Source organism: Pelobates fuscus, chromosome 11 (genome assembly GCF_036172605.1).
Source record: "Pelobates fuscus isolate aPelFus1 chromosome 11, aPelFus1.pri, whole genome shotgun sequence".
Taxonomy (NCBI): Eukaryota; Metazoa; Chordata; class Amphibia; order Anura; family Pelobatidae; genus Pelobates; species Pelobates fuscus.
In genome coordinates, this window is record NC_086327.1 from 100,692,657 (window position 1) to 100,714,107 (window position 21,451).

Consider the following 21,451-nt stretch of genomic DNA (forward strand, 5'->3'; position numbering starts at 1 on the left):
AACTATGAGACAATTTCTCCTTTCCTGGTTAACCACGACAGCATCACTGATGAGTAATATTGAAGACAACTAAGAATCCATTAACATCACAAACTGAACTGCAAAATACTCCATTAGTTAGAGGCCACTACCATTAAAACACATTACGAAAGGAAAAATAACTCTTTGTCACATCCAACTTATAGAGCGTGATGAATTTTAAATGAGATGACCAAGTAGCTGCCCTGCTTATCTCTGCCACAGATGACCATGACCAGGGCCGGTGCAAGGATTTTTGGGTACATAGGCGAAGATGTATTTTTCCACCCCCCCCCCATTCAAAAATAACATCTTCACCTAAACAGCCCCTCTCCCCGTCCTTTATTGGTCCCCTCCCTTCCCTGTCCCTTAGTGTTCTTCTGACAGTCACACACACTCAATGACAAACACAGAGACTCACTGATCTGACACACACACACACTGATTGACACTCATTGACAGACACACTGATAGTCACACACAGACTCAATGACAAAGATACTCTCACTGATTTGACAGACACTCACAAACACACACTGACGGACACACACATACACTGACACACTCACATGCAACACTCATACAATCACTCACAGACACACATGCACACACTCAGTCACTCACAGACACAATACACACACACAATCACTCACAGACACACATACACTCACTCACACACTCACACACAGTCACTCACAGACACACAGTCACTCACAGACACACATACACTCACTCACGCACACACTCACTCACGCACACACTCACTCACACAGAGACACACTCACAGACACATACACACTCACTCACACAGACACTCACACACAGACACACACTCACAGACACAGACACACACTCAGACACTCACTCACATAGAGACACAGACACTCACTCACACACACTCACACACAGACACTCACACACAGACACTCACACACACAGACACTCACACTCTCACACAGAGACACATACTCACTCACAGACACATACACACAGACACTCACTCACACACAGACACTCACACAGACACTCACACACACACAGACACTCACACACACACTCACACACAGACACTCACACACACACACACACACACACACACACACACACACACACACACACTCACAGACACACAGACACTCACACACACACTCACACACAGACACTCACTCACACACACACACACACAGACACTCACACACACACACACACAGACACATCACATACATTCACAAATTATTTTAATAAATAAATAATATCCACCCAGCCTCCCTACCTGGAGAGCTGGTGTGGATCATTCCCTGGGGTCCAGTGGGGCTGCTGGGCGGCGTGCGGCAGTGCAATTGGAGGGAAGATGTAACGTCATATTCCGGCTCCCGCGGCATCTGCAGACAGCGCGCGAGGGAGCAGAGCAGAGAGGTTAGAGCTCCCTCGCCGCGCCTGATCGCAGCACTGCCGCACTGGGGGCGGAGATGGTGGCCGGCAGGAGGGATAGCTTCCCTGCTGCCGGTCACTGAAGTCCTTATGGACGCGCCGGCCCTGACCATGACGCTGCCACTGAGCTTGTTGAATGTGCTTTTAATTCCCATCAGAGCAGATTTTCCCACTATGGAGTAGGTTTTAGAAATGGCAAGATAAATACACCACCTTAATGTTGCTTTAGAAGTTTCTTATAGTTCCCAAGGGTAAGAGTTTGTTAGATTTCTTGAAATACTTGGATTTAAGTAAATGGGCTTGAACACATCTCTTGGCATCTAACTTTTTCCATTTCTCTTCCTCTAGTGAAGAAGGTTCTGTGAACATTTTTTGAATATGGAAATTTGAAACTACTTTAGGAAGAAATTTCAGGGAGATGGTTAGACTAATGCCTGAATATCTTATCATCTCTTATAATGTCTACTATATTTTCTCGATTGTATCCGCTATTGATTTCTTCTACTATACTTAAAAATGTGCCTGTTTTCTCCAGCTGTGATGCATAACACTATGCTAGGGGACTGCTGTTGGGGCACCCCAAGCTTGTATGTTATTACTTTTATGCACAACAAAAATATAAAATTTTAAAAAGACAACAAACTGTATAAGGTACTTCACTAGATATAAGAAAAACATTTTTCAGAGTCAATAAGCAATCAGAGATGACTTCCAAAGGTTCAAATGACTGATTAGTTAGGACTCGAAGGACAAGGGGAAGATCCCATGGGGGAGAAAGAGACATAAGAGGAGGCTTATTCCGTGAAACTTCTTTCATGAATCTAGAGGATTCAAGGCCCATCTAATATTGGTAAGAGCAGAAAGCACAGAAACCTGCACCTTTAAGGGAACTTTGACTCAGGTCCTTGTCTATACCATCTTGTATAAATTCCTAAATATTTGAGCATAGAGGTTCCTTTCTGACCAGCTCAGTAATGCATCCCAAAATGTGACAGAGGCAGAAGTATACATCTTTCTAGCTTTGAGAAGAGTCTAGGCTAATCCCAGAGACATGTAGGATTTCACTACAGATTCCCTTTCAAAAGCCATACCGATAAGTTAAGTGACTGAGGGGATGGGTGGACTGCTGGACCTTGATGAAAAAGATCTCACATCTCGGGAAAGATAGAAGGCTCATTTAGGCTCATTCTGAGTAACAATTGACACCAAAGCCTCCTTGGTCAGATTGCTTTGATAGTGATCACCTTGATTTTGGAACTTCAAATTGTCCTCAATTTAAACAAGAGAAATTGGAGGGAAGATGTAACCCAAATTGAATGTCCACAATTGTGGTGATGAAAAAAGAGCAATTTACTTTTATTCTACCTTAAAGTTAAGTGTAACAAATGAAGATTTTGTATTATACTAGAACAGAGGTTCCCAATCCGTTATACGCTTATTCAGTGCCCCAGGGAGTATGCAAAATAATTTTTCCAGTGGCGGCGATGCACACTTAGGGCCACCCGCTACACATGTGCCTTCAGGGGTCAGGTCGCACGCTGCAATGATTTAATAGCGCGACCAGACCCCTGTGTTAGTGCAGCCATAGCGGAGAGGAAGTAACAGCTTGTAACTACTTCCTCCCAGTTCACATTGTGAGTAAGCCACATGGAAGAGGACGGGGCGGGGCAGACCGGACGAGCAGCAGGACCCTTACACCCACCAGATCCAGTGTCACGGACAGATAGGATCCATCAAGCAAAGACAAGCACAGCAAATACTAAAGAACAGAAAGCGTAATATCGGACCTTACAATGGCCGGATTAAACCCCACTAGAATAGTACAAGACAAGCCGAGGTCATGGATACAGAAGACAGAATATACGTTTGGAATAGCCAAAGGTCAAGGACAATAGAGAGGAGACTAGTCAAAGATAAGCCAAGGTCAAAATGACAGAAATACAAGAAATGCAAACGCGCCCTCGGATAAACCAAACAAATGGAAACCACAACAGGGCAAACAAAAGAATCAGAGAGTTTAAATAGCCCAGGAAAGGCTCTAATTGGTTATTGGGACCTGGTGATGCCAAAACATGCGTGCACGTCGATGACGTAATGACGCACACATGTCTCCATCACCAGCATCCAAAATGTGTCATGTGCTTTTAAATTGCGGCCTTTAGAAGCGGCCGGCGTTCGTGGTGATGCCAGCGTGATTCCCGGCCATGTAGCGTGGAGAGCAGATTGAGACCCAGCAAAAGATAATTTATTTTTATTTTTAGCATGTCCACCCTTATCGGGCTCAAGCACGCTGTCATGACGACCTGTTGCAGGCTCTCCAGCGTGCCGATTGGGCACGGGCACGTGGACTCCCCAGATCGGCAGCATGACACCAAGGCAGCCAAAAGGTCAGGGTATTTATCGGTGTGTCAGGGTGTGTGTCTGTGTACTTGGGGCGGAGGAGAATTATATTATTGGTAATTATGTGTTGTATATGTGTGTATGAATGTATCTGTATGACTGTGAGTTAGTGTATGTATTTGTGTATCATGTGTGTGTGTTAGTGTGTCTCTGTGTCAGTGTGTGTATGTGTATCTGCATGTGTGTCAGTGTAGCTGTGTGTCAGATTATGTATCTGTGTCAGTATGTATGTCAGGGTATGTATCTGTGTGTCAGTGTATCTGTGTGTAAGTGTATCTGTGTGTTAGTGTATGTATCTGTATGTCTGTGTGTATGTGTCAGTGAGTGTATCTGTGTATGTATCTGTGTCAGTGCATGCATCTGTGTGTCGCATGTGCACGTGTGCCAGGGTTTGTATTTGTATCTCAGGGTATGTATCATTAAGTGGGTCAGTGTATGTATACATGTGTCTGTGTAACTACATGTGTGTCAGTGTGTTTATGCCTGTGTGAGTGTGTGTAACTGTATGTCTGTGAGTACGTGTATGTGTCAGAGTGTGTATCTGTGTATCAGTATGTATTGCAGTGTATGTATCTGTGTGCATGTGTGTTTGTTTGTGTATCTACATGTGTGTCTGTATCTGCATGTGTGTTGAGTATGTATCTGCATGTGTGTTGAGTGTGTATCTGTGTGACACTGTGTGTATCTATGAATCTGCATGTGTGTGAGGGTGTGTATCTATGTATCAGAGTGTGTATGGGTATGTATCTGTATGTGCATGTGTATCTACTTGGCTGTGTATCTGCATGTGTGTCAGGGTATATCTGTGTGTCAGGGTGTGTATCTCTGTGTCACGATGTGTATCTCTGTGTGTCTCTGCATCAGGGTCTGTGTCTGTGTGTATCTGCATGTGCCAGGGTATGTGTGTCAATATGAATGTCAGTGTATGTATCTGTGTGCATGTGTGTGTGTATCTGCATGTGTGTCAAGTGTGTATCTGCATGTGTGTATCTGCGTGTCAGTTTGTGTATCTATGTATCTGCATGTTTGTCAGGGTGTGTATCTCTGTGTCATGGTGTGTATCTCTGTGTGTCTGTGTGTCAGAGTGTGTGTCTGTGTGTATCTCTGTGTATCTGCATGTGTCAGGGTATGTATCTATGCATCAGGGTATGTATCTGTGTATCTGTACGTTTGTCAGGGTGTGTATCCTTAAGTGTGTCAGTGTATATATATATGTGTGTATATCTGTAAGTGTGTCATGGTATGTTTCTGTGTCAGTGTGTGTGTGTATATATATATATCTGTGTATCTACATGTGTGTCTGTGTATCTACATGTGTATCTACATGTGTATTTGTGTGTAAGAGTGTGTCTGTCTGTGTGTCAGGGTATGTATCTGTATGTGTGTCAGTGTCTGTATATCTGTATCTGCATGTGTGTCAGTGTATCTGTGTGTCAGTGTGGGTATCTGGGTCTATATGTATGTCAGTGTATTTATCTGTGTATCTGCATAGGTTTTAGGGTATGTATTGGTTGTCACGGTGTGTGTCTGTGTACCTGGGGTGGAGGAGAAGCAGTGAGAGCTTGGGGCGAAGAAGAAACAGGAAGAGCCTGGGGCGGAGGAGAAGATGAGAGAGCCTGGGGCGAAGGGAGAAGCAGGGGGAGCATGGGACAGAGAAAAAATGTATACATGTGAAATAATGTAACTATATTAATTACAAACATTTTGCTAACATGAGGAGTACAATTTATAATAATTGGCTGGTAAGTGGTACTCAAGTAAAGAAAGGTTGGAAACCACTGTACTCTACTATTTTCTCTATTTTTTTTTAATGTATAATGGAACTTGTTATATCCCTTTTAAAAGAATCATTTAGAAATGGTCAGACAAAGTGTTGTGTTTTGACATTTTCTACACGTTTAAAGTAATACTAAAGGTATCAAAATAACTTTAAGTTAATAAAGCAGTTTGGGAGTATATGTCATTCCCCTGACATTTAGGAGTTAAATTACTTTTGTTTCTGTTTATGCAGCCCTTGCCACCTATACTTGGCATCGACTTACCCAGCCTGCATGAAAAAAATAGTTTTATTTTAATCAGATGTTAACTTGATTTAGAAGTTTTTATATCCTGCTCTGTAGGTTCTAGAAGGCTATTAACAGAGCAGGAGATAAAAAAAATTATAGATTTAACAGACTGTGCACTACAGGAACTTAAAATATATACTTTTCAGGAAGTGTTTAGGAAAGCTGTGCAAGTCACATGCAGGGAGGTGTGACTACAGCTGTATAAACAAAGCGATTAATTCATAAATGGCAGATTACTGAGCAGTGAGACTGCAGGGGTATGATCTATACACCAAAATTCCTTTATTAAGCTAAAGTTGTTTTGGTGCCTATAGTGTCCACTTTAAAATGAAAGGCATTATAGCACTGCATTTTTGTCCATGTATTTGCCAATTGCCATCACCAATAGAAGATGGCAGTAATAAAGAAGAACATTTTAGTTGTCCATTACTATTTTTAATGACATACTTACACCAAGAGCTTCAGGTTCTCCTTTGTAGAAGCTGATGAGAGGCTTTGGAGTTGTGTTTTTTATATTTTGGATGTGATCTGATAACTCTTGCAAATTACCACTTGGATTAATTTGAGTAATAACCGCAAAGCCATCATTGTCTGATCGAATTTCAGTCATGATTCCCACCTATATCAAAAAGAACAAAGAGAGGCCATCAAAATTATGGGTTGAGCAATAAAAAATTATTACGATGTATATTCTTTACAATGGATAGGTCACGTATTAAACCTAAATGTAAATATATTGTATTTAAAGAAGTAGTCAAAGATCGTAACTAATTAAAAAATAGTGCCTTCAAAATGCTACGGGATCTGGATAATGTTTTTTGCTTTATGGAAATTGTAATTACACAGCACATGTAAGGAGTTATTGAAATATTTGCCAAATCATTGTCTTTTATAATTGAATTACATAAATTTACAATTATTTATATGCATGTATTGTTTATAGATATAATATACCCTACTAAAACAATTGGTTCAGTCTAGGCAAGGTAAATTAAATGTAACCCCATTTTTTAATATATAACATAGGATCACAGATTTTTTTAAATGTCTTGAAGGGTCTATGCCTGTGCTGCAGGGTCTGTACCTATGCTAAGCTCTCACATTTAAAAAAAAAATGTGTAAATAAATATACTGAGCAACTATAAGAACACTCTTATAAGTGGTTCTGGTACCTAGACTTCCCTAGTTCCAAAGCGACTGTCAGCTGCTTCTCCTTTGGTGGCTGGCAAAATAAAGAAGCATTAGCTAGAGTTTCCCAGTGACAGCAGTCGACACTACAGGCATACCCCACAATCGACACTACAGGCATAACCCACTTTACATACCCTCACTGTACGTAATGGTGCCTCGCGAGTACGGACATTTCCGCGCCGCTTCTGTCAGCGAGGGAACACAAAATGGAAGGTTCTATTCTCGCCCGGAGCAGCTCTTTAGCTTCCGTCCCCTTTTTTGGGGATCATGGTGCAATAAACATTTCCCTGTATTTTCCAATTTACATGTCATGTGCCATCTTGCTGTATTGCACCTCTGCTCCTTTACAGAATATGCAACTCTTGAAGGGTAGTGATATGCTGGCGTTAAAGCCATGATCCCTGCATACAGTAAGTGAGATTTTTTTTACTTTTTAAAATAACTCAATTTCTGCAGGAGTACATACTGTACCTTATACGCTCAAAGCAGGCAAATGGGTCCAATACAGGCTAAGCACTATAGGAGTATAATGGTGGCAGCTGTCTAAGGAAGTTGTATGGCTTTTGGTGCTGTGAGTTGCAATGGGGGGGGGGGGGGAGAGGGTTAGTAGTTACTAGAGGCAAATGGAAAGGTGCTCTGAAATACTGGAATATAATTTTCTAAGAAGAAAACAGTTTAAAAAAGTATTTTGCAGACTTATAGTCCAATTTAATGCGGACATCACCGCAGTTTGTCTGTCATCAGAATAACCTCTCTGAAATATTCCACCCGGCAGATTGGCTGTATTGGTTAATTTGGAATTTGTTTTAACTGAATAAAAACCCACTGGAAATCACTAAATAAATCACTGGACATCAAATCACTGGAAATCTGCAGTTGCAGTATCAGTTATGCCTGTAAATGACTATTGTAATGCAGTACATGCATTGGGAAGTAAAAAAAAAGGGATTGCTTCACTTTAAAGGGACACTCCAGGCACCCAGACCACTTCTGCCCATTGGAGTGGTCTGGGTGCCAACTCCCACTACTCTTAACCCTGCAAGTGTAATTAAGTGTTCTTGCATAGCAAGACCACTTAATGTTATCTCACATATATATTATTATTATTAAGTGTTCTTGCATAGCAAGACCACTTAATGTTATCTCACATATATATTCTTCTTCTTCTTCTTCTTCTTATTAAGTGTTCTTGCATAGCAAGACCACTTACTGTTATCTCACATATATATTATTAAGTGTTCTTGCAAAGCAAGACCACTTACTGTTATCTCACATATATATATTATTATTATTATAGCCAAATTTGCCACCCTAACTCCTCCCACAGTTTTTACACTACATAGACAAAAATATACCAAAACGTGCAGATTGTTCCCGATCGGAGTGCTATTACTTTGTGGAACGTTTCGCCGAATGGTTCTCGGAATATCGTCGTTCTTGTGGCGAAATTTGTCCCATAGGAATGAATGGCAAAGCTAGAGTGGGAGCTGGCAAAAGCTGAAAAATCAGGACATGATTTCTAAACTGCCACCACTCCCACATTTTCAAGCCCACCTACACAAATCTTATATCAAAACGTTCAGCTATCCCTGCTGCCACTAAAAATATCCACGGCTAAGCCATAGTCCTGATAGTTTTTACAATATGACCATTTGTTTGCAACTCGCGCCACCCATTGACATTCATTGAAACTCCACTCTGCAAAGCTCACATTTGAAGGGCAATTTCTAAACTGCGACTGTGCCTTCATTTTTAATATTGCAGAGACATACTATACATCAAAATGTAGGTCTGGGTCTTGTGATTCTCACAATATAAAGCTCTTCACTGTAGGAATTATAGTTTTTAAAATACGACCGTTTGAAGATGGCAACCGCAAAAATACTCTGACCTGTGCCAGGCTGCAGCAGCAAGTGATGTCATAGACAGGGCCTTTTGCACCTGCTAATGTTTTTATAACTGTATGTTTTAATGTAACTGTGAAGCACTTTGGGCAACAACATTGCAATTAAATGTGCTATATAAATAAATAATAACAGTTACTCCGCCCACTCCAGTTGTAGACTACTGGTGGAGGCAAGAACACTTCACAATTTCCCCAGAAATTGTAGCTTTTCTAGTTAAGTGTTCTTGCATAGCAAGACCACTGTCACGATTCTAGGGAACCCAACACGCTAACACACACACAGACACACACACAGAAAGTGTGCAGTACCGGTCCTTAGAGTGGCCGGGCTAAGCACGCACAGAATAGTCAGGAGATAAGCCGAGTAAGGGGAACCAGAAAACAGAATAACGAGAAACAAGCCGAGGTCAAAGGGTAGGAGAAAGTCACAAAGTCAGTATAACAAGCCAGAGAGTACGTAACCAGAAAGCACACGTTCACAATCAATACTATGAAGCAAAGACCACAACAGGGCACAGAAAGACAGGAAAGGTAAGTATTTAAATCCTAGCCTGAATCCTGATTGGTTAACCACCAATCAGTATTAACAAACACACGTGGGGGATATCTATACCCCCCACTGTGTTTGTTGCACTGTAGCTTTAACGCCGGGTCACGTGAGTGACCCCGGCGCTTAGATAATAGTGCCGGCTCCCAGCATGCAGCGTTAGACATGCTGCCACTGGGAGGAGGAGAGGAGGACGCGAGCGGCGTGTCAAGAGGAGAGGACGCCGCTCGCTTATCGGTAAGGGGAGAGGGGACCGCGGGCGGCGACGGACCGAGGGTGAGTGCTGCGAGAGTGCTCGTCCAAAGCGGGCATTCCCTTGTCGGAGAACACACCGGGAAGGACAGCGGGTTGGAACCCATAAGCCACCATAAAAGGACTTACGCCAGTAGAAGAATGAGACACAGTGTTTCTGGCAAACTCAGCCCAGGGAAGGAGATGGGACCAGTTGTCCTGGTGTGCATTCGTGAAACAGCGTAAATACAACTCCACAGACTGATTTGCTCGTTCGGCAGCTCCATTAGATTGCGGATGATAGGAGGAAGTAAATGATAAGGAGACCCCCATCTCAGCACAAAAGCCTCTCCAAAACCTAGAGACAAACTGAGGGCCCCTGTCAGATACGATATCTTGTGGTATACCATGCAAGCGGAACACTTCTTTGGCAAACACCTGAGCCAACTGAACCGCAGAAGGTAGCTTCTTAAGCGGAATGAAGTGCGCCATTTTGGAGAACCTATCCGTTACAGTCAAAATTACTGTCTGCCCATCAGATGAAGGAAGATCCACAATAAAGTCCATGGATAAGTGTGTCCACGGTTTCTTGGGTACAGATAGGGGCATAAGGAGTCCCAGGGGTTTAACATTAGGGGACTTACACTGTGTACAGACACGGCAAGCCTGCACGTAATCTACCACGTCTTTTTTGAGTGAGGGCCACCAAAACTGTTGGATAAGACCCTTGTAAGTCTTGGTAACCCCTGGATGACCAGCCGTTTTGGCTGTGTGAAATAAAGTTAACAACTTCTTTCTGTCTTTTACTTTCACGTACAGCTTACCAGTAGGAGTCTCAGAGGGTGCTTGGGATTGGTATGACTTGATACCATCAAGAAAAAGAGACGAGATAACCAAACGGGTAGTAGCTATTATTTTAGTTGTGGGTACAATGGGCTCAGGAGTGGAGGTAATAGAATCTACAGGTTCGTACTGGCGGGAGATGGCATCAGCCTTGACATTTCGATAACCAGGCCTGTATGTGATTATGTACTGAAAACGTGAGAGAAATAAAGACCATCTAGCCTGACGAGAGGATAACCTCTTAGCATCTGCGATATAGGATAGATTTTTATGATCGTTTATAACCAGAATCTTGTGTCTAGCTCCCTCTAACAAGTACCTCCATTCTTTAAATGCCATCACTATAGCTAATAATTCCCTGTTCCCAACGTCGTAATTCTTTTCAGACTCTGACAAGCGTTTTGAAAAGTAACCACAGGGAAGGAGGGGTTCGTCATACGATTGTCTTTGTGACAACACTGCTCCTATACCTGATTCAGAGGCGTCTACTTCCAGTACAAAGGGAAGGGAAGGATCAGGATGGTGTAACACAGGGGCAGTGGCAAATGCCTTTTTTAGAGTCTCGAAGGCCACAATAGCATTAGGATTCCAAACCCTGGGGTGTAAACCCTTTTTTGTCAGTTTAGTGATAGGGGAAATAATGGATGAGAAGTTTTTAACAAACTTTCTATAATAATTGGCAAACCCTATAAATCGCTGTATTGCCTTAAGTCCTTGGGGAAGGGGCCAGGACAGTATAGCTTCCAATTTTGAAGGATCCATGCTGAATCCTTGTTCAGAAATAACATAACCCAGGAATTGTACAGAAGTTTGGTCGAATAAGCATTTCTCTAATTTACAATAAAGACCGTTCTGCAACAACTTTTTAAGCACCATCCTAACATGAGTATGATGTGTCTCCAAATCTGGAGAATATACCAGTATGTCATCAAGGTAGACTACGGCACAGACATGCAGTAGGTCTCTAATGACATCGTTTATGAGATCCTGAAATACGGCAGGAGCATTACACAATCCAAAAGGCATGACTAGATACTCGTAATGCCCACTGCGTGTATTGAACGCCGTTTTCCATTCATCGTTCTCTTTGATACGAACAAGGTTATAAGCCCCCCTGAGGTCTAGTTTTGTAAAATATTTAGAACCTTTGACACGATCAAACAACTCCGTAATGAGAGGGATCGGATAGGCATTTTTAATCGTTATATTGTTTATTGCTCTGTAATCTATACACGGTCTCAAATCACCCTCCTTTTTCGCCACAAAAAAGAAACCAGCACCAGCCGGAGAGGAGGACCTTCTAATAAAACCTTTAGTTAAGGCCTCCCGTATGTACTCCTCCATGACCTGGTTCTCTTTCTCAGAAAGAGGGTAGACCTTACCCCTAGGAGGCATAGTACCCGGTAATAGGTTAATGGCACAGTCATACTCACGGTGTGGAGGTAACTTAACTGCCTCCCTTTTTTCGAAAACCAATGCAAGGTCTGCATATACAGAAGGGACAGAAACAGAAAGTGGTTTAGCTGTGGGCACGTTGAGTAAACAAACGGGACGTACCTGGGCCATACAGTCTCGTTGACAAGATTCCCCCCAGGAGAGTATATCTAAACAACCCCAATCAAGTACTGGGTTGTGTTTAACTAACCAGGGAAAACCCAGAACGATGGTAGCAGTAGGGGAGTCAATTATTTGGAAGGTTAATCGTTCCTTGTGTAAAGCACCCACAGACATAACTATATCTTGGGTTTCATGGGTCACCAGAGGTTTCTCAAGTGGTCTACCATCTATGGCCTCAACGGCCAAGGGTGTGGCCTTTCGGATCAAAGTCAGGGCTGCGGTTTTGGCAAAGTTCTCATCCATAAGGTTGTCTGCCGCACCTGAATCGATCAAGGCTTTGGTTGTTATAGTGGTTTTATTGACCAAAAGAGAAACCGTAATAAACGGTCTGGAGATGGACACATGAGGGGACAAGGTCATAACACCCGAGGCCGACCCCTCTCTGGGCCTTAGGTGCTGTAGTTTCCCTGTAACTTAGGGCAGGTATTACAGTGGTGCCCCCTCTTACCACAATAAAGACATAACCCCTCCCTTCTACGATACGTTCTTTCAGCCTCAGTTAACCCTGTAGCACCCAATTGCATGGGTTCGGGGGATGATTGTCTAGGAGCGGGTAATGCTAGTAATGCAGTACTGGGTAGAGCAGGTAACACCCGTGTATCCAGCCGTCTTTGAGTACGCCTCTCTCTAATACGGTTATCAATAAGGATTACATAGTCTATAACATCATCCAGAAGAACAGGCAGTTCCCTGGATGCTATTTCATCCAGTATGTAAGCGGCCAAACCCTCCTGAAAGGCTGTTACGAGGGCCAGGGCCGGATTAACATAGGGGCTGATGGAGCTGCAGCTCCAGGCCCAGGCCCATGGAATAGGCCCATTTAAAAAAAAAAAAAAAAAAAATTTTTTTTTTTTTTTTTTTTACACACTACTCTTAGGTTTTCCTCCTGACTAATATTTTAAGGCACAGCCTGTATTTGAGGCTGCTGGCCATGCTGGTATTGCAGTATTACCGGCAATGCAAATATTTTTCTCAGTATAAACAGAGATTACTCTGCAATACCAGCACCGGCCAGTAGGGGTCACTGTGTATGGAGAGAGGCAGGGATAGGAAGTTACAGCATATCCCTCCCTGCCTCTCTCTACTCACTGATACACAGGGGAGCAGCTACACAGTACAAAGACAGCAGCTCTCAGCCTGCAAAGACAGACTACAGCTCAGGGAAGTAAGGGATGATGGGAAAGACATCAGGGAGACATGGGGACACTGGGGGACACTGAGGGACACTGGAGGACACTGGGAGACGTTGGGACACTGAGACACTGGGGGACACTGGGAGACGTGGGGACACTGAGACACATGGGAACACTGAGACACATGGGGACACAGAAACATGGGGATGCTGTGAGACATAGGTAGGCACATTGGGACACATGTCTCCCAGTGTCCCCATGCCTCCCAGCCAGTGTCCCTAGTGTCTGTGTCCCCATGGCTCCCAGTATCCCCATGCCTCTCAGCCGGTGTCCCCATGTATCCCAGTGTCCACATGTCTCCCAGCTAGTGTCTGTGTCCCCATGTCTCCTAGTGTCCCTATGTCTCCCAGCCAGTGTCCCTAGTGTCTCAGTGTCCCCATGTCTCCCAGTCTCTGTGTCCCCATATCTCTGTGTCCCCATGTCTCCCAGTGTCTGTGACCCCATTTCTCCCGGGTTCCCCAAATGTCTGGGTCCCCATGTCTCCATGTCTCTCAGTGTCCCCATGTCTGTATCCACAAGATCCCCCATGTCTCCAAGTGTCTCAGTGCCCCCATGTCTCCAAGTGTCCCCGTGTCTCCAAGTGTCTCAGTGTCCCCGTGTCTCCAAGTGTCTCAGTGTCCCCGTGTCTCCAAGTGTCTCAGTGTCTCCAAGTGTCTCAGTGTCCCCGTGTCTCTGTGTCCCCATGTATCCTAGTGACACTGGGGACACTGGGAGAAATGGGGACACAGACACCGGGAGACTAGGGGACTGGGCGACATGGGGACACTGACACTGTGATGCATAGGGACACTGATGCCAGGCTGGCCTTCCAATTCTTTGGACAGACATACCCCCTTTTTGGGCATGTTCACCCCTTCTGGCAGTTCTGGTCATGTGATTCGCATCAGTGGCCTACTCTTTTACCCCGCCCATTGGCTTCCTGCTTCACTGGACACTGCTGTTGGTATGGATTTACTTAAAAGATGAAAGCATAAATTAGATAAAGAGATTAGCATAGAGTATGTGTTTTCTTATAGCTGCATCCCTTGAGTTTCCCTCCAACACCAACTCCATCAGATATATGATGCTTGGGAGGTATGACTATTTTAGTGTTTTTCATCGATAAGATTCTGTAATTAGGCCCCATGATAATTGGCAGCACCAGGCCCACTGGGCTCTTAATCCGGCCCTGACGAGGGCGTCATTATTCCAAACTACTTCAGCTGCTAGAGTGCGGAATTCGATAGTATAATCCGCTACAGATCTGTTACCCTGTCGAACCCTAAGCAGAGCTTTGCCAGCAGAGGCAACCCTACCGGGTTGATCAAGCGTGCGTTTGAATGCTGACAAAAAATCTGCAAAGGACATAGGAGACATATTTTCCCACATGGGGTTTGCCCATGCTAAAGCTCTCCCAGACAGGTGGTTTATCAAAAAGGCAATTTTGGACCTGTCGGTGGGATAGGAACGTGGATTCATCACCAAATGGATGTCAATTTGATCGAGGAAACCACGACACAAAGCTGGGTCACCACTATAGCGCTGTGGAGGTGTCATATGGACTACATGAGCAGGAACGGGTACTGGAGTGGTAATGGGTTCGGGCACAGCAGCAACCGCCTCCTGGACGGCAGGCTGCAGGTGTGCAGTACGAGCCAGTATGGTCTGCAAAGCTTGAGCAAACTGATCCATACGGTGGTCCAAGCCATCCATTCTAGCCTCCTGATTAACTAGGAGCTGTGGTATGTCAGCAGGTTCCATTATGGCCCTGTTGTAATGTCACGATTCTAGGGAACCCAACACGCTAACACACACACAGACACACACACAGAAAGTGTGCAGTACCGGTCCTTAGAGTGGCCGGGCTAAGCACACACAGAATAGTCAGGAGATAAGCCGAGTAAGGGGAACCAGAAAACAGAATAACGAGAAACAAGCCGAGGTCAAAGGGTAGGAGAAAGTCACAAAGTCAGTATAAAAAGCCAGAGAGTACGTAACCAGAAAGCACACGTTCACAATCAATACTATGAAGCAAAGACCACAACAGGGCACAGAAAGACAGGAAAGGTAAGTATTTAAATCCTAGCCTGAATCCTGATTGACTAACCACCAATCAGTATTAACAAACACATGTGGGGGATATCTATACCCCCCACTGTGTTTGTTGCACTGTAGCTTTAACGCCGGGTCACGTGAGTGACCCCGGCGCTTAGATAATAGTGCTGGCTCCCAGCGTTAGACATGCTGCCGCTGGGAGGAGGAGAGGAGGACGCGAGCGGCGTGTCAAGAGGAGAGGACGCCGCTCGCTTATCGGTAAGGGGAGAGGGGATCGAGGGTGAGTGCTGCGAGAGGATTGCAGCCTCCCCTCACTGCCGCCCGCGGAGCCCTGACAACCACTTAATGTTATCTCACATATATATTATTATTATTATTATTATTATTATTATTATTATTATTATAGCCAAATTTGCCACCCTAACGCCTCCCACAGTTTTTACACTACATAGACAAAAATATACCAAAACGTGCAGATTGTTCCCGATCGGATTGCTATTACTTTGTGGAACGTTTCGGCGAATGGTTCTCGGAATATCGTCGTTCTTGTGGCAAAATTTGTCCCATAGGAATGAATGGCAAAGCTAGAGTGGGAGCTGGCAAAAGCTGAAAAATCAGGACATGATTTCTAAACTGCCACCACTCCCTAATTTTCAGGCCCACCTACACAAATCTTGTATCAAAACGTTCAGCTATCCCTGCTGCCACTAGAAATGTCCCTGGCTAAGCCATAGTCCTGATAGTTTTCACAATATGACCATTTGTTTGCAACTCACGCCTTCCATTGACATTCATTGAAACTCCACTCTGCAAAGCTCACTTTTGAAGGGCAATTTCTAAACTGCGACTGTGCCTTCATTCTTAATATCTCAGAGACATACTATACATCAAAATGTAGGACTGGGTCTTGTGATTCTCACAATATAAAGCTCTTCTCTGTAGGATTTATAGTTTTAAAAATATGACCATTTGAAGATGGCAACCGCAAAAATACTCTGACCTGTGCCAGGCTGCAGCAGCAAGTAATGTCATAGACAATGCCTTTTACACCTGCTAATGTTTTTGTAAATCTTTCTTTTATTATGGCATATACCACTGGGCTAATCCTCATTCCTATCTAGCTGAACCGTGCTATACATGGGTGAAAACACATTGATACCAGATTTAATAAAAATAACGTGTCAGGCTTTACGAACTCGGAGCCGGTAAGCTGGGTTAAGTCCCTGGTTCTCGTAGACGGTCATGCAGAATGAGTGCGGGACTTGGGAAGGTCGGTATGTATGTATTGGGACAGTCCACTAAGGGAATCCTGTTGCCAAAGACAGTCCATTGGAACTTGCTGGGGTTCTGTGCCATAGTAGTGGAGTACGGTGGTGTGCACCCGACGGCCTCTCCTGGTTCAGCCGATGCCCACGTGTGGAAAGTTCGTGATGGCGGTAAGGAGTTTACCGGTGTTCTGGAGTGTTCGTGTTGCGGCGAACAGGAGTCTGACCGAGCTTTCCCGGCACTCAACTCCCCGCTCCACGTTTCTCCCTCTGCACTTCCTGGGTGCTCGTCGTCCTGGTGTCGTGTCTCTTCGGCCCGAGGCCTTAGCAGGGGCCTGTGCCGCATGTCCATTGACCCCATCAACAGGGTCGGGGGCCCAAGGGCGTGCCTGAGCACAGCTATCCCCTCGGGTATATGGGCGGCGTGGGAGGATCACCTCCAAGTAGGCCCCCAGCTCGGAAGAAGGGTACACTGTCCCAGTATCGATTTTCTCCTTGTGAGCGGTGAGGTGCGCCGTTCTGCCCTTAGGTGGTCCCCGTGGGTACCCCAGAGTGACTCCGCTAGGTAATGTTGTTGTAGGGATCGTGACTGTGCGGCAGCGGTAGGTGATACGTCTGCCATTAGCCCGCTTTTTCCTTCTGCGGGTTTTCTGTGGTGGCGGTTGACCCTTTAGTGTTATGAGGCTATTGTAGTTTGGCTGTCGGCATTTGGGAGGCTGCTGAGGTCGCCGCTCAGTGCGGTTTTGTTTACCTCTGTCTGGCTTCCGTGTAGCTTGTGCCTGTCTCATACGTTGCTGCAGTTTGGACCAGAATTTGTCAAATATGACCTCCAGGGTGTCCGGAACTAGGTACCTGGGGTCTGCTGTGTCCGATTGCGCTATTGTCTGGCCCATCGTCTCAGTGCCTGGTGCATCCGCCATCTTGGGTGGCTTCCGTCCCGCTTGATAGTTCCGTCGGGTACCCAGAGGCGTTGAGACCGGAGGCAGAACAGGACTTTGGGAACCGGGATAACCCCCACCGGCGGGGGGGGGGGGGTAGGATGTGTGTGCCCCCTCGTCTGCCAGAGAACCGGGAGAGCGGCCGTCCCTCCTCGGCTCCCACCCGCACAGGCCGCTTGCCGCACGTGGTCCGCCTGGCACCGGAGGACCAAGTGTTTGGTATCCCCGGGTTCAGGTTGGTCTTTTGCACTCGATTAGTGCTGTCAGCAGTCTGTGTGCTCGGGTGGTCGGGCGTTGTGCCCGGAATCTTGGGTCCAGACTCGGGAGCCCACTCCTTGTGCGTCTTGTCCGTTTGGCAGTCAGGCTCCGCCCCCCTGCTAATGTTTTTATAACTGTATGTTTTAATGTAACTGTGAAGCACTTTGGGCAACAACATTGCAATTAAATGTGCTATATAAATAAATAATAACAGTTACTCAGCCCACTCCAGTTGTATACTACTGGTGGAGGCAAGAACACTTCACAATTTCCCCAGAAATTGTAGCTTTTCTAGTTATTATTATTATTATAGCCAAATTTGCCACCCTAACTCCTCCCACAGTTTTTACACTACATAGATAAAAATATACCAAAACGTGCAGATTGTTCCCGATCGGATTGCTATTACTTTGTGGAACGTTTTGCCGAATGGTTCACGGAATATCGTCATTCTTGTGGCGAAATTTGTCCCATAGGAATAAATGGCAAAATGTTCAAAACTAGAGTGGGAGCTGGCAAAAGCTGAAAAATCAGGACATGATTTCTAAACTGCCACCACTCCCTCATTTTCAAGCCCACCTACACAAATCTTATATCAAAACGTTCAGCTATCCCTGCTGCCACTATAAATGTCCACGGCTAAGCCATAGTCCTGATAGCTTTCACAATATGACCATTTGTCTGCAACTCACTGTAGCGGTACTTACCCTTTCCAGGGGCCAGCCGGGGTCCTCTGTTCAAGCCGGGGTCCTGCTGCTGCACGAGCTGCGCGCGGCTCATCCGCCGTCTGTGACAGGAAGGCGGGCAGTGACCGCGAGAAGCGGTCACGTGTCCCGTCTGACTCTAAGAGTGCGCCGCGGGTATCGGGCGCGCTCTTAAAGGGACAGTGGGAGCCTAAATTGGCAAAGGCCTCCCATTGGTCCCAGTCATGCCACACTCCCCATACACTTACCTTTTGGGGGCGTGGATATGACAGGGGCCAATCAAAATAGATGTTTAGGTATATATACTCACCTTTTTCCCTTCCTTGCCCTATCGTGGTTTCTGTTTCAGTTCCCTTTAGCGCTTGTTGTGTTCAGTTCTGTTCCTTCGTACTTGACCTTGGCTTTGTTTCTGACTACGTTATCTCTTTATCCTTATCTGTTCTGTTTGCCGGCTTGCTGTTTACTGTGTACCAGAACCCGGCTAGTCTTAGTTTACGCTGTCTCTTTGTGCCCTTGACCTCGGATCGCACCTGACTCTGTACTCCTCTCATATACGTTGAGTCCAGCCATTCTAAGGTCCGGTAGACGTATCTCCTCTCTGTGTTGTCTTCTGTTGAGTTGAATCCTGCGTGTTGGGGTATATTTTCGTTACATTACAATAGGGCCATGGACCCCGCAGATTTAGCTCAGCAGATGGTTTCTCATGAGGCTAGATTTGTAGAGCAGGATCACCGTATGGATCAGATAGCCCAGGCTCTCCAAACGCTCTTATCTAGAACTATTTCAGTAACCGTACCAGATCCTCCTGCTCCTCTTCTTCCTGATGTATCTACTTTGCCTAATGCTTCGGCCCATTTAACACCCCCTCCTAAGTATGGAGGGGAAGCTAAGACTTGCAGAGGATTCATTAATCAAATAGGATTCCACTTTGAAATGCATCCACTTTCCTTTCCCACAGATAGGTCTAAAGTAGGGTTCCTGATGCACCAACTTACCGATAAAGCACTTGAGTGGGCAAATCCTATTTGGGAGGCTAATGGACCTATGGTACATAATTTCAATAGTTTCCTTATAGCTTTTCGTAGAACTTTTGACGCAACTAAAAGGTCAAAGAATGCCGCCAGAACATTAATGAGAATTAAACAGGGTTCTAGGTCTGTTGCAGACTATGGCATTCAGTTTCGTACCCTTGCTTCACAGGTAGATTGGACCAACAATGGGTTAACTACTGCATTCATGGAAGGTTTATATGACACCGAAGTCCAGTTTTTGGGGTATTTGATTTCCGCTAAAGGTTTTCGTATGGATCCCCAGAAGCTTTCTGCTGTCAAAGAATGGCCTCTACCACAAGGTTTGAAAGCCATTCAGCGTTTTCTTGGTTTCTCTAACTATTATAGACGCTTTATTAAAGGTTTTTCCTCTATTGAAGCGCCTATCACCTGTATGACAAAAAAGGATGGCAATACTCGTGTCTGGTCTCCCGAGGCACTTCAGGCTTTTGAATTTCTTAAAACTACGTTCGCCTCTGCACCTATTTTACAGCATCCTGTCCCCTCACTGCCCTATATTCTTGAAGTTGATGCTTCCGATATCGGGGTAGGTGCTGTCTTATCCCAAAGAGAGTCACCTGACAAGCCATTGCATCCTTGTGGCTTCTTTTCCAAACAAATGTCCAAAGCAGAAAAGAATTATGACGTGGGTAATCGCGAACTCCTTGCTATTATTTAAACACTTAAAGATTGGAGACATTTGTTAGAAGGAACTAAGGATCCCATCCTCATATTTACGGATCACAAGAACCTATCCTACCTTAGTGAGGCTAAAAGATTGTCTTCTAGACAGGCTAGGTGGTCACTGTTTTTGTCTCATTTCAATTATATTATCACCTATAGGCCAGGTGATCGCAACACTAAAGCAGACGCTCTGTCCAGACAGTTCGAACTACTGACAAACAGGAGATTGTTGTTACTCCTGTCATTCCCACCAGACAGGATAATAGCTACTACTATTTTGTCTATTTCCTTGTCCCTCTTACAGGCCATACAAGCGAAACAAAGCATGGCACCTAGCAAGAGGCCTAATGATAAACTGTTCGTTGATGTTCCCGAGAGACGGGATATTCTGTCGTTGTATCATGACACTAAGACTGCTGGACATCCTGGTATTTCCAAAACGGTGTCAGCTGTTTCTCTGTATTTTTGGTGGGATTCCTTACGCAAGGATGTCACCGACTATATAGGTGCTTGTACTACTTGTGCCTGTATGAAATCTTCTCGTAGAGTTCCTTGTGGGCTGTTGCATCCGTTACCCGTTCCCGAGAGACCTTGGTCTAACCTGTCAATGGATTTTATTGTTGAATTACTCCCTTCGAATGGTAACACAGTTATCCTAATGATAGTAGATCGGTTTTCCAAGATGGCTCACTTTGTGTCTCTTCGCAAGCTGCCCACGTCTAGGGAACTGGCATTTATCTTCGCTAGAGAGGTGTTTCGGTTGCATGGCATTCCCGTATCTATTGTGTCCGATAGGGGTAGCCAATTTATTTCCAGGTTCTGGAAAGCCTTTTGTTCGGAAATGGGTATTTCTCTCTCATTTTCTTCCGCTTACCACCCCCAGTCTAATGGAGCTGCTGAACGTGCCAATCAATCTCTGAAGCAGTACCTTCATTGTTTCGTATCCCACCATCAGAACAATTGGGCTGACCTTCTTCCTTGGGCTGAGTTTGCTCGGAATAACGCTACTCATGATTCTTCCGGCAAAAGTCCTTTTTACGTTGTCTATGGCCAGCATCCCGTTGTTCTTCCGGCTG

The 21,451-nt window shown here is 44.9% G+C and overlaps 1 protein-coding gene across 1 annotated transcript in view; it reads right to left on the reverse strand.

The window, feature by feature from the left end:
• Positions 1–21,451, reverse strand: part of LOC134577950 (membrane-spanning 4-domains subfamily A member 4A-like) — a 70,794-nt gene that overhangs the window by 20,399 nt on the left and 28,944 nt on the right. Inside the window, exon 2 of the mRNA XM_063436898.1 lies at positions 6,367–6,534. Within this exon, the coding sequence (XP_063292968.1) occupies positions 6,367–6,525 (159 nt within the window). The 5' untranslated portion in view covers positions 6,526–6,534. The remainder of the gene's footprint in view (positions 1–6,366; positions 6,535–21,451) is intronic.